The sequence below is a fragment of the Acanthochromis polyacanthus genome, chromosome 3, assembly GCF_021347895.1.
Source record: "Acanthochromis polyacanthus isolate Apoly-LR-REF ecotype Palm Island chromosome 3, KAUST_Apoly_ChrSc, whole genome shotgun sequence".
NCBI classification, from domain to species: Eukaryota; Metazoa; Chordata; class Actinopteri; family Pomacentridae; genus Acanthochromis; species Acanthochromis polyacanthus.
This window is the reverse complement of record NC_067115.1, coordinates 22,237,747-22,251,495: the sequence shown is the minus strand read 5'-3', so window position 1 is coordinate 22,251,495 and position 13,749 is coordinate 22,237,747. Positions and strand designations below refer to the sequence as shown.

The following is a 13,749-nucleotide window of genomic DNA, read 5'->3' as shown; positions in this document are numbered from 1 at the left end:
TCAGTTCTTATGCTTTGTTTTTTTTAAAAAAAGAAGAAAGACAGAGGTGAAATCGTTGCCAATTTTGCAATTAAAGAGAATGGTGTCTTTCAGAGGTTCTAATGGTAATTTCTCTTGTTTAAGGTCACTGAGTAGGAGTAAACCAAATGGCATTACAATTAGAAACAGCTTCATCCTCAAGACCAAACACATAAACACAGGTGTCCTTTTGTCTGCACTAATAACTAAGACAATTTCCATGTGACAACAACCTGCCTCTTAAAAGGTAACATTATGCAAATGAATTCCACCTCAAGTGATTATTTCTATGGAACCAAATTAAATGGTGAGGAGGGTAAGAAGCAAACAAGGTTTGGACTCTCACAAGCTCTCTTTCACCTTTAGCATAACTGCATTAGTGCAACACAATGAAAGACATCCAGGAGAGCGTGTCTGAAAATGTGCAAGAATTTTAAGGATGAATGTGTCTCTTCCCTCTCTATATAGTGAGTTTTTTCACCTTATCTTCGAATGTGATCATTTCTAATAAGTTTCACACTTTTGCCTTGAGATTAGTTTGTTTAAACCATATTGAGATGCTTGCTTTGTGTCAACTTTCGTTGTTGCAATTTAGTAGCGTTCCTCCATGTTGGCTATTTGTTATAAGGCTGCTGCAAGCACAGTTGCTGTCAGTTACATCAAAAAGCTCAGGGCTTTCATAGGGTAGTTATGTTCAGGTCAGTACATGCTTTCTATTTCCACCTGCACATGCAGGATGTTCACAAAAGACCCATTTGTGGATGTCCAGCTGCAGCCCAAAATTTGTGACTTCATGGAGTGTAAATTCTGTCAAGAATAATGAAGCTTAAAACAAATAGTTTTGGGAAGATGAGTCTGTGCAAGCAGATTCTCCACATTCATCATCATAGACAACTTTATAATTCATCACTAAAAGAGCTGTAATTGAAGTAGCTGTTGTCAAAGATTGAAAGTGTTTCCATTTCTATATTTTGTGCATCGACAGAACCCAAACACAGTGGGAAGTTCTAAATTCTCCAGAAATCCTGTGCTCGGTGTGCCCGCCTGCTCAGCACACCTCAGGAATAATCCCACTGACACAGCGCTGCAGCCGAATCTGTAATTAACTGCTCTATCCTGTAAAAGATGCCAAGTCACAGGCCACTTGCCAGAAAAATATCTACAGCGCCCTGTGTGTTTTTCTGTTTGATATGAGGGGCAATGCCACCATTTGCATAGCAGAATAGAGGTGTATGTGCTTCTGATGTCCAATTTCAAAGTCTACATCGGTCAGCACAGGAGGGTGTGGAGACGATGAACTGGCCTTTACTATTCACAATAAACTATCATATTTGACACCTTCTGCATACCAATAAAGCTGACAAATTTTTTTAAGCCAAATCCAAATTTACATTGAACCTTAAATGCAATTATTTGCATCAAATAGGTATTTATATAGTCCTGGCATCTAAATAAGGAAATGGTCAAGACAATATTTTAAACTAATAAAATGATTTTGAAAAGAAAATAAATGGAAGGAGGACAAAAATGCTTTGTTGGAGTGGTACAAATAGGGTCTGTGTTGGATAACTGTATATTATTATAACATTTTGCTGTACTGGGAAGCAGTGTGTCAAAAAAAATCTCAAATGTTTAATTTTTGTAGAATTAAGCTAGATGTAATTTTTTGTATAACACAGGATGGTTTGTATTGTATTGTTTTCTTTAACAACTCTAAAAAAGCCACAGGTAAGTTGGGTGACTCATTGTATCCTTCTGACCAACTCGATACACCTCAACTACAGCCAGTGGTTTGAAAACAGCCACTCCTGTGATCTTTCTGTCAGGAGGACAAAGGTCAGACCTAAAATAAAACATCAACACACTCACTCTGCTAATGGAGAAGGTGAACCCGGGCTTTCCAGAGCACACGCCCATGAAGCAGAAGCGCAGTTGCCAGTAGAACAAATGTTCGCAGATGAAGGTGATGAGTGAGAGAACCATGGCAGCCCCGAGCATGTAGAAGACCCCCGCCATGTTGTCCACGTCCAGCTGGCTGCTCATCACCTCGTTCTTCTCATTGTGGCAGATGCCTGTCAGCCACAGGGCCTCCAACTCCTCCATCTCACCTGGAGACATATAAGCACAGGTTACCGTATCTTTGTACTGGTCAGGTGTGACCTGTGCACTTGGATGGGTTTGCCTGTAGGTGTTTGAAAATGCAGATGCAACAAAAAGAGGGCACATTTTTTAGATGGGCATTGATGCCAAAAACAGCTCAGGTCTAATGTACGTGCAACAAATGTCATGTTGCATTATTTTGACTGAACGCCCCCAGGAGGACCATCCTCATTAAGGATTGCTTATGCACGGCTTCCTTGTTGTGGGAAAAAACACAACTGCCGGCTGAGACTTGACAGTCCTCAGAGAGGAAGTGTGTGTGGTCATGTGACAAGTGTTTCCGCCCTGAAATGTGTCTCCCTCAGTTCCACATCCCTGGAGGAACGCTAAGGGGGGAGGACACGTCCAGAGAGATTTGTTTGATCTGCACCAATGGTCTTGTTTTCGTGTGTGTGTCTGTGTGAGATCAAGGAGTCTATGCAGCATTTTCTCAATGCCTACGTAACACCAATTTTTGTCAGGATGTTTGTGCAGAGGAGTGTGTTTGTGTCATACAGCTGTTAAATAGTTTTCACCAAGATTTTATGTGGCATTCTTAAGATGATTGGTTGTAAGTCATTTTTAGTGATGAGCACCAAAAAGAAAGTCTTTACTGAGATTAAAACATGTGTATCAATGTGAGCAATGGGAAAGATAACGTAGTTTGAGGGCAGTCATTTTGTTCTAGGAAAAATATAGTTACACTTGGCAGTTTTAACATCACACTGTCCCTCATATCAGCAACTTACTTGGACCCAGGAGGCAATTAGTGTAGCTTAGCATGTACACAGGTAGTAGCAGCAAAGCTAAAGTTCAAATTCACAGTCATACCTTATTTAAGTCCGATACAAACAGAAATGTACAGCCAACAAACTTTTGCCAGCCACCCCACCAACACACATAGTATGGGATGACAAGTCAAAATCTTGTCCGCCAAAACTGAATCTTTGGTTTTGAGGTGTATTTTAAAAGAAAAGATAAAAGACTTCTGCATGATCAAAATGGTACAAGACTGCCCAACAGGTATTTGAAGATTTACACATTTTTCGATTAAAGGTCCCATATTGCGCCCCTTTCCAGAAGGTCTCACATATCCCGACAGTGCTGTTCATTCAGTGATGGTTCATTTCAACATGACTTTATAACGCCTGGTTTTAAAGGTTGTTTAGAAGTTCTGTTTAGCTCTGAGAACCAATGAGCTGCTGTTCCCCACCTCCTTCAGGAAGGACATGTTGCCTGCAGCTGTGATTGACAGCCAGAGCTATAAATTCCAGATCACATATGCTGGTTTTTTACGTGTGGCACAGTGCCTAGGTTGAATTCGTACTTACTTGTAAGGCTGGGAGGCTAACTAGTTGTTGGGGGCTTTGAGGAGCGCCAGAGGTAAACATCTTTATACGTTAACAGCCTCTATTTTACACCTCAAACCACAAGAAAAGTAGATTTTCACCATTCAAGTCCAAATATCTCATTGAATATCTTCAAACCAGAAATGGGAATTTATCAGTTCCCTTTAAACCCAGGCTCAGAGTATTTAATACCTGACAGACATTCATGATTGATTCTTTTCAACAGTGTGTAGCTTTCAATAATCATTGCTTACTGCTATTAAATCTGTATGTGCTTATTTTAGATCTTTGCGAACCAAACTGAAAGGAATGAGTAAGACTCAGATCAATACACAGAATCTGCAATGAAACTGAGATCTATATTATCACAATAATTTTTTCTATTCCTCCCTTCATTAGATTCTAATATCTTTCCCTTGTTAGCAACTCTCACTTTACTGTTGTAAGGCCAATGTTGATGTTCTCCCTGTGCATATATGCCATCATGCTCATATCTTGACTCCAACAGGATGCGACAGATAAGAGCAAACATCGATGATTCTGGTCTCCTAACCTGGACTAACGTATGTGTGTTGACAGCCGAACAGTGTACGTGAAAGTAATGAGAGGAAATGTCTGATGTGTTGGCCTCATGTACACAGCTGACAGAACAATGAGACTTTACTGCCATTTGCAAATCCGTGCAGACATGTCTGATCTTTGAGAAAAACACACACTGAAGTGTGCACACTGCTTAGGAACACACACACACAGGTCTTGCAAACACACATATGTGCACAAACTGGCACTTTAGTGAACATCACTCAAGAGGTATCCAAGAGCGTACGTCGAGGTCTGACTCAATCTGCCTCCTAAAGATCTAATCCGAGGTGAATGTTCTCTCTGTACTGACCTCTTTATCCATCAGGCGCGCCAGAATGGAAAGTGATAGGACCTCGAAGGCCACTGTCTGAGTGTGTGTATACGTGTGTGTGCGTGTCGATGTGCTGTACAGTATATGATTTGGCAGGTAGTGAACAGCATGAAGGACATACTATCTCTGGAGGTGGAGAGCTAATGTAGGTGTATTCTGTTCTCCAAAGGCAAAGATTCGCATCAGGAACAACTGTTTCTTTTAAACATAGTGTTTCCAGAGATACAAAATATGAAACTGCTGCCAAAACCAAGGCTGATGATACATTTAAAGGTCAGTTTCTTTTATTCTTTGTTTCACAGAGAGCTCAGTTCCTTCTTTAGAAGCAGTCATACCTGAAGAACTGTAAGATAAACTGCATTACAGCAACTGTAAATGATGCTTGATGGCGTGTACTCATACACTGACTAAAATTCTCCTTTTTGCCCTACTTCACTTGTTAATTGTCAGTTAATAATGTACACTCAGATGGGAGTTTATTTGGGCCACATATTTAAACTAATGCAGTCTAATATAACCGCCTTGTAATAAATTCTGCCTATAATTCAATACAAGTCAGCAGCACCACAGAGTGCAGCCTCCAAAATCACTTTATAGTCGAATCAACGCAACAGTTTGGACAAACACTAAACTTTATAACCTTCATGAAGGTAGGATTTACTACAGAACTACTGTTTCATTAGACTGCATTGGTTATTTTGGAACATCTTTTCCCTTGCTAACTTTACAATCTGAGATCATTTATATAAAGAGAACATATAATTGTAACATTCATGCATGGAAGAAAGACATCAGTTGATGAGACGTTTTCACTGGTCGCTCAACAAATGATTATAGAGAAAGTTCAACTCTTGTAATTAAAGCTTCTCTGTGTAACATTAAGGAAACCTTTGATATTTACCCTCTGAACTCCACAACCAATCAGCGGGGTTTTCAAAGGCATGTTATCTTTTTTTTAGTAAAAGCTAACAACATTCCACAGTTCATTAACCAGCAATAAATATATGTAAATTGCTTCACCTTCTTACTTATGACTTTAGTGAAGTGTGCAGATTCAGCTCTGGTCATAAAAAAAGACACTTTATTACTTAATCTGTATGTGGCTGTGGTGTGTCTAAACACACAGATCTGTTTAACTGCATGGGAGAAATTGACCACTTCAACAGAAACAGAAAGAAACAGAAGGAATTGTCAGATTTTTAGGTTTTCTACAGTCTTTGTACAAATTATCGAATCCATGTCATTCCATTGATATACTTCACTAAATGTAAGCTTAGAGTTGTGACACTTTATCACAAACACTTTATTCTACTTGTCAAAAATAAACTGCAGTAACCAGGTTCTCTAAAATAAATAAATACATTAATAAAAATTCTACACTTCTCAGCGCTGAAGCTGATTAACAAAAGAAATATCTGAGTCCTCTCTATTTGTAACCATATTTGTGTTGAGGTGCAGGACTTTATATTACAGAGAAAGATGAGTTCACAGTGAGCATAAATAAACCCCAAGTTGCATCGAGTTTAGAGGAATGAATGATTTTTAAATCATGATTAAAGTTTTATTTAACAAAGAAAAGTGTCATTGCCATTAGGGAACTCTTTTACGAGAGCATTCTGACTGAAGCAGGCAGTAAGAACGAACACAGAGACATGCAGCTGATCAATAACACAGGGAGACTGCATGTGTCAGTTTACAGCATATAAAGTAAATAAATGAGCCTGACCACGTAGTGCCATTTTAGTAAATTTAAAACAATATTGAAGTAATCTGTCATAATAGACATGCTTTTAGACCTTATTCCAAAAGAAGTGCAAAGTTTGCATCTTCAGCATGAGCTCGATCCAAATCAGCAGTTCAATCCTCTCATCATAAAGAGGCAGCAGCTCGATGCAGAAGCCATCATGGATCACAGCACTCGTCATTCTCTTTAAGTGACACCAGACACCCTGTTGGCTTCTCTCTTTTTTTTTTTGGGTCATTCCCCTAAATACACAACAGCAGCTGGGGCTCAAAACAAAACCTGACCTGTAAACTGAGAGTATAATACTGTGATGGAAACAGTGTTTCGATCTCACCTCTGTTGTTTTCTAGCTGTTGTGCACCAAATGGACACAGGGTTCAACCCCCTCCTTACAGAAATATTCACTCGGTATGGCCTGGAGTTATAGTGCCAACACACCGTATAATCTGCTGCTAATCATTTTACAGTCATTTAGAGACAAATGTACTAATTATGAGCACTCACAGCAGCTCTCCCTCCACATCACTGAGCAGCCATTGGAGGAGGTAAATGTGAATAATAAATGTCAATGTAAACAAAAAAAATGTATGCACTTTTCAAAACTATAGGCTGAGCTTTTATGTGTTTCTTCTGAGATGGATCTGTAGCTACCTGAAAGAACATCTTGAACGTTAGTCTAAACAGAGTTTTCTGTCAACCTGGTGCAGTAAAGTGGGGACCATTGATAAATAAAAATGACAGAGACTGCAAACATGTGTAACACTCTAATCCAGTAATTGACGAATGCAAATGATTTCCTGTTGAGATGCTGGAGCACAGGCTGGACTAGTCTGAACAAGTGAAAATACATTTAAGGTTTTCCTTCTGAATCTCTTTCTCCACCTCACTAGTCTACCAGTCCATGAACCCTTTTCCTGAAATCTCTGCAACACTGGAGAAATATGTCAATCACACCAGTCCGACAATATCCAGAGGTCTCAGTATTTCAGGTCTCATTTCGTCCACAGTGTTCCTTCTACCTATTTTCAGTTAAGGTCAATATTTCCCGTCTCTTGCTTCACACACTGCAGCCAGAACCTCCTGAGCTACCAAATAAACAAACTCTTCCTACATTCAGGTTTTCACTTCCACAACTACAGCAGCTGCAGCCTTTTCAGGCCTGCTGCTACCTCACTGTTGATGACTGACTGCACTGTGCCAACCTGGCTCAGGAGGCCTCGTCCTGCAGCTCGACAGCCTCGTCAGCTACCGGTTTCTACCAGCAGGTTCTTGGGTTGTTGTCACCATAACAGGCACCAGACACATTCTGAGTCGCAGCTACTTTGCAGTCACTCCAATTTCACGACTCTGACGAGAGTATGACTTCATTTTTGAAAGATTGTTGAATAACTATTGTATAAATTAAAACTGGAGCAACAGGTTCTTACAAATAGCACGTCTTCTGATGCCTGTATAATGTTTAAGCCCTGTGAGGTTATGAAAATACAAATGTGACATATTATCATCTCAAAAAGTAATATGATACTCAATTTAAACAACACTTATCTAACTCATTAAGGCCGTAATGAGTTATATAATTACCACATCAGAATGGAAATGCCATCATTACTGATTTAAAATGCTTTGTTGTTCAGGCAAAAGCACATTCATGATGCTTCTTTGTTCAAGTATTAACAGGATTCCAGGCCTCACCATCTCCAAACAGCATGAGGATGGCCAGATCCACAGCTCGTTTCCAGCCAGAGTCTTTCTGGATGGCAATGCCGTAACCAGTGGAGGCGAACACTTTGCCACTCCCGATGGTGACCAGCTTACAGCCCTCATCTCTGCCGGCCATGTAGTTCAGCACGGCGGCGTCGTAGATGAAGGCATCCAGTTTGCTGTGGAGCATGATGGAGGGAAAGTGCGTGAGAAGAACATCTTTAAATCAAGTTATTGAGTCACTTGTACCACAAATGATGCTGCTTAGTGGCAGCATATTGTCCAAAATCAGTTTATGACAATGAATTGCTGTAATTACTGTCATCACTGACATGCAGCGTTGCCCAACTTCAGATATTACAAAGACGTGGAAGACAACTCTGGATTTCTTTGTAATTTCTTGGATGTTTTCCAGGAATAAGAAATAGTGCAATTTGGTGCTAATTACAGAGAAAAAATTTTGACAAAGATAATTTTTGTTAGTTAAGGCAGTTGCAATAACTTTTAAATTCATCCACTGTTCTGTGAGAACCACTCCATTCAAACCAAATTAAATATTAAGTCATTACCCATTTATTATTGGAAATGGTATTCTCCAGTTGTGTTCAATTATGTGCTTGCCTCTGCACATTTTTGCATGCTAAGCTGACCCGCTGTGCACTGACTAAACACTCTACGATACGCCAGCTTAGCATTTAATTGGAATTAATTAATTGGAAGCGCTCTGTTTTAGCTATAATTAATGGCAAATTACAAAGTTCTTTCGAAGAAATGTGCAAGGAAATTTTTCAAAAATAATGTGTTTATGAGGTGAAGTGACAGTAACAAAGGTACTGTGCATACAATGAATGCTTTATTATTTTGTCTACATTGTAAGAAGTTCAAAGGATGCCATTATAGCACAGAGATACCTCACTTTAGGCACAATAAACCAGGTAGAGAAGAATATTCAGTTTCATCTGAGTCTATTCTGAGTTTCTTCTATTTTAAGTTGCACAATTGTCATGGAGATAGTTTAGCGTGTGGATCTAAGTCCTGAAGTTAAAACCTGAACCTCTCCATGACAACTGAGCAACCCCATGGGCAGCCCTGTATTGTCTTCTATCCATATTAACCCTGAGTGAGTTGATAGATAAATTGATATGACAGTCTCCAGCTTGGTGACAAACTACCATCAAAGGTGCCCCCGGGCTCTGCAGGCCGCTGCGGTCATTCGATTCTCAGCGAGCACCAGAAGTACATCATTGCTTTGCATTCGTATTTCTTCCGCAGCGGTTGACGAAAATGTTCGAAGACAGGGAGCGAGAAAGTGTGACGAGGAGAGCCAGATTTTAGCTAGCTTTCAGAGCAACCACAGGCTACGCTGCTATTCTGGGTGCCAGTGGCAGGCAGATATGCAGCTCCACTGGCTGCCCACCCACATCGCCCAGAATGCCCCCTCTTCCTCTGTCTCCCTCTCCTTATTCCTTCATCATCTTTTCTCTGTGTTGCATCAGTGCAGGACCTCACAGCTCCAAAACACTGCCTCTTTCCTCCCTGCTGAAAACCCTTTCAACTCCCCTCTTTTCCTCACATCCCCCCATCTGTCTCTCCATCCTCCCCTCTATCTCCTCTCCTCCTCCTTCTCACCCAGTCTTCAGACTGTACAAGGCCTCATCTACATTCTTCTGGTGGAAGCTGGTCATGTAGGCATGCATGTCCCGGTAGTTGTTGCGGATGTTGCGCTCTGTGCTCCCATTGGGCACCGTGCCGAACCGGAAGGGCGGCGAGAATTCGTTCGGCTTCTGGAACTGTGTGGGGGTATTCGGGAAAAGAAAACACACAGAGAAAATGACAGAGGAGCGCTCATTAGCATGGAAAAGGCACTGAGCCACATCAAACAGCCTTTAATGCACTGTTAAGTAGGAGCACAGGACTATGCTTTAAGAAGAAGCTCTGCATTGACACACGGCTCAGAACTGTGCTGAGGAGTCGTGGGAGGATCTCAGGACACATTTAGACAAACATGTACTGTGGGCTGGTCCGTGAAATGTCTGAAAAACACACATGACATTTGACCAACGATGGTCCAAGTCCAAGTTATTGAGTCTACAGATAAGAAAAATGAAAACATACAAAGAATAGAAGCTACACTACTTTAAATTGGTTACTTTTACTTTTAGTAACTGATTAATTCTTTGTTTTTCAGCTAAATGGATAATCGACTTATTGTTTCAGTTCTAAACCACTTGACTGGTCGAGTTTATTCATAGGTCCGGATCTCAAAAACACACGCTAGTCAAAAAAATAACTGTTCAGTGCTGCAGCTTTTCAAATGTAAGTATTTGCTGCTTTTCTTAAGACACAGTTTTGCCAATAAGGAAACAATAGATGTTGGATGGATTGGCAAAACAAGACAAGCAATTTAAAAAGCATCAACCAGGCTCAAAAACCTTGTGATGGCCATTTCATTGAAGATCTGATGGAAAGTATGTTCAAATATTTGAATTTAGGACAAAAATAAACACACCATTAGTGTTACAAATTGACATGAAGCAGATTTTAGTACACTACTATTAGCTAAAAGAAGCAGACTGCAGAGAAAACTGTCACTGCCATGAAAATCAAGTTGTGTGTCAGAGTGCATGAAAAGTAGTCAGCAAATGAGCAGAGAGTTCAAAATAGCTCAAAGTTCTGAATGTTTTATAGGTATAACCCACCAAAACTTTCCTGCACTAACCTACCTTATGAGGAATAAATAAATAAAATAAAAATGAAAAGAAAAGACTTAAAATAACAGATTCAAGACGCAGCCCTAAATCACAAACTGTCTTGCTCGCACGTACTTTCACACACCTGCTCCTCCACCCCACAATCCATCACACTGCCTCGAGTTCACACCTTTTTGTCTGACAGCCCCGACACCTGGTCGACATACTCCTCCTGGATCATGAAGGCAGCCAGGTTGGCAGTGTAGGAGGCCAGGAAGATGACAGCAAAGAAGGCCCACACTGACACCATGATCTTACTGGTGGTACCTTTGGGATTCTGCACAGGGACGGAGTTGTTGAACACCAGACCCCAAAGTAGCCAGACGGCCTTACCGATGGTGAAGGAGGGACCGCCGGGCTCTGGGAGGGACAGGAGGGGACGGGAGTAGGGGAGTATTTAAAGGAAGGAAGGAACGATAATTACTACTTTCCTTCATCTAATATGTGACGCTTACATAGTGCTTTTCAAGACACTTCAAACAAGCTTTACAAAGCAGGCAAGAATGCAAAAATTAAATAATTGGAGAAAGGAACATACAGAAAAAGAGATTGTGAGTTGTAGCCAGTGTTGAAAAGATGTGTCTTTATTGTTTTCTTGAATATGGAGAGATAGGAGGATTGGCAGGAATTTGTTTTGGGAAGCAAGTTCCAGATGTTGGGGGCGGCGAAGGAGCGCGGGGCATCTGCCCAAGTCTGGTATTTGGTCTGGTTCAAGGAGATAGGAGGCTAAATATAAAATAGAAATACTATATGTATATGCATGTGATAACACCACTTACTACACTGTGTATTGCACTTTATTTTCTTAGGAAGAGCATATTTTAAGTCTATGCTTATACTGATTCTAATTATGTTTCTATTTAGGGGACATTTTTCTATTTATGTTAAAATTTTTAGTTCATATTTTGTACTTATTTCTGACTTGGAATGGGAGCAACTGTAACATAAGAAATTTCTCCTCGGGGATCAATGAAGTATTTCTGATTCAGACTCTGATTTTATCTGCATACAAAAATATATATATTCCCATCCTTTCATTTGGTCTCAGGATGTGCCGTGTAGTTCACATCCACTCTTCTAGCCACGACTGACTAACTCTGCCTAACATTCCTCTCTCGCAGTATGACAAGGTATCACGATGGAAACACTGCCTACTGCAGCTCAATGGCATCAGAGCTGACGAGTAAGAGGAAAAAGGGGGGAGAGTGGGAGATGGGCACACAGCAGGCTACAATTATGCTACAGCTGGAGCAGCACTATACGACAACAGCCTTACATAACCAAGCGATTAAACCATACAACCTCTAAACTGTTGCTGCACTATAAGGCATGCAGAAAACTGTACTGTCGGAAACACGACTCCAGACCGTTTCATCCCCTCTAGTCCAAGATAAAAAGGCTGCACGAAGCAATATGAGATTCTCTGATTTTATCTTGAGTGGCTGCCTAATGCAATACTCTGAGTCAAACTGAGCTGAGTGTATAAAAGCTAGAGAGAAAAAAATAGATTGAATCTGAACCATTGATTTTGATGGGCAAATTGATTTGAACGGCCTGCTGGAACTGCACTTGATGCAGCAGGATAGTGTTGTTCCATACAGTCAGACGCTGATAAATATGACACATCCTTTTCAATGTATGGCAATAGATCTGCTTAAGTTCAATCATTTGTTTTACAACCCCAGATGTGGTGGTGTAATATATGAGAATGGCACAACAAAAAACAGAACAGAGGGGTCTTTGTTCACACAGTGATGCTAAGAATACTTAAGATCACCAATGTGGTTCTTGTCAATGATCCTTTTTATTAGAAAAAGAGCTCAGGTGACTGTAGATGCACTCAAAGACATCAAGCAGAAAGTCCTGGCGCTTCGTCTGCACTCATTCAGACGGGATTGTCAAAGTAATTTAGCACCTTGGAGGCTCCATCTGAATGGTGCACTCAAGGTAGCAAAACACAGTGACTGAAAATGCACATCATTGTCACCTTTTTTGCAGCAACAGCGTGCATGTGTGTGAGTGTGTGTGTCCACTCACCTCGTCCATCTGCCAGACAGCGATTGTAACCCACCGGGCTGAAGTACTCAAACACAAACACAGCCACAGCCGACACGATCAGCAGCATCACAAACATCATCACCCAGACGTCAGCACTGAAGGGCTCTAAAACAGAGAGGAGGGGGAAGGAGAGGAGAGTGTGCATTGGGGTACAGAGGAAAAAAAGGGGGAGGCAGAGTGAGGAAGGCCAACTATCCAAACGAGACAAACTGTCAGATCATCCCTTAGTATCAACATCATCATTTAGTATTCAGACTCGAGATACTGGACAAGCTCTTCTCAGGAGGATAACTGAGAGGAAGGTGGGCAGGTGTGAATGGACAGATGAACTCATTTAAATGAGCACACTTCCTAGTCGCTTTGTACTTTGTTTTGCAGTTGTCACCTACAGCATAGTCTAGCCAACACGAAAGTGACGCAGCTGGCACAACTGTCTCCCCACAAGGTCGACTTGACGGCTTTTCCGGAGCATTTGACTGAAACTTCATTTGTAAGTTCCATTTTTGCACTTACCACCTGTATGTGTTTGAACTGTCATTTTCTGAGCAACTTTAAACAACAGCCATTCACTGTCATTCATTTCTGTAACTGTCTCTCAATAGACAAGTTTTGACTACCTGAGCCCGACACCGCCTTATTAAAGTTGTTTTAAAATTGCCATGAGCACAGGATTCACAGGAAGCAAGGCTGCATGTAACATGTTGCAGTTTGTTCTAATTTAAACCAGCCTCTCTGCAACTGTGTACCAGAGCTGCATTAAGTTACTGCTAATACAAATCCAACAATTATATTTCCACAGCTTCACATTAAAAGTGTGACTGCTAAAATACTGGAAAGCATGTAATGCTCAGTGCATCTGTTACAAAAAAGTACGTACACAAAAAGCAAACAATGGTAGTTTTAGTCATTTTTGGGATGTTGAATATTATAGGGACCACAGAACTTCTCATTAAAAAAACTTTATTGTATCCTGATGATGTGATTCAAATTACTGCCTCCACGTTCAACACTAAATCAGGTGGCCAGTGGCTTGTGGAACAACAAAAAAAAAACCTCAAGAACTTTAAAGCTCTTTAA

The 13,749-nt window shown here is 40.7% G+C and overlaps 1 protein-coding gene across 8 annotated transcripts in view; it reads right to left on the bottom strand.

Annotated features, from left to right (window-relative positions):
- The window catches only part of grin2bb (glutamate receptor, ionotropic, N-methyl D-aspartate 2B, genome duplicate b), a 116,106-nt gene that overhangs the window by 9,332 nt on the left and 93,025 nt on the right, over positions 1 to 13,749 (bottom strand). For all 8 annotated transcript variants that reach the window (XM_022190651.2, XM_022190648.2, XM_051945143.1 and 5 more), the window contains 5 exons: positions 12,652 to 12,777; positions 10,745 to 10,974; positions 9,494 to 9,654; positions 7,856 to 8,043; positions 1,888 to 2,126 (listed from right to left, as the gene is read on the bottom strand). In XM_022190651.2, the coding sequence (XP_022046343.1) occupies positions 1,888 to 2,126; positions 7,856 to 8,043; positions 9,494 to 9,654; positions 10,745 to 10,974; positions 12,652 to 12,777 (944 nt within the window). The remainder of the gene's footprint in view (positions 1 to 1,887; positions 2,127 to 7,855; positions 8,044 to 9,493; positions 9,655 to 10,744; positions 10,975 to 12,651; positions 12,778 to 13,749) is intronic.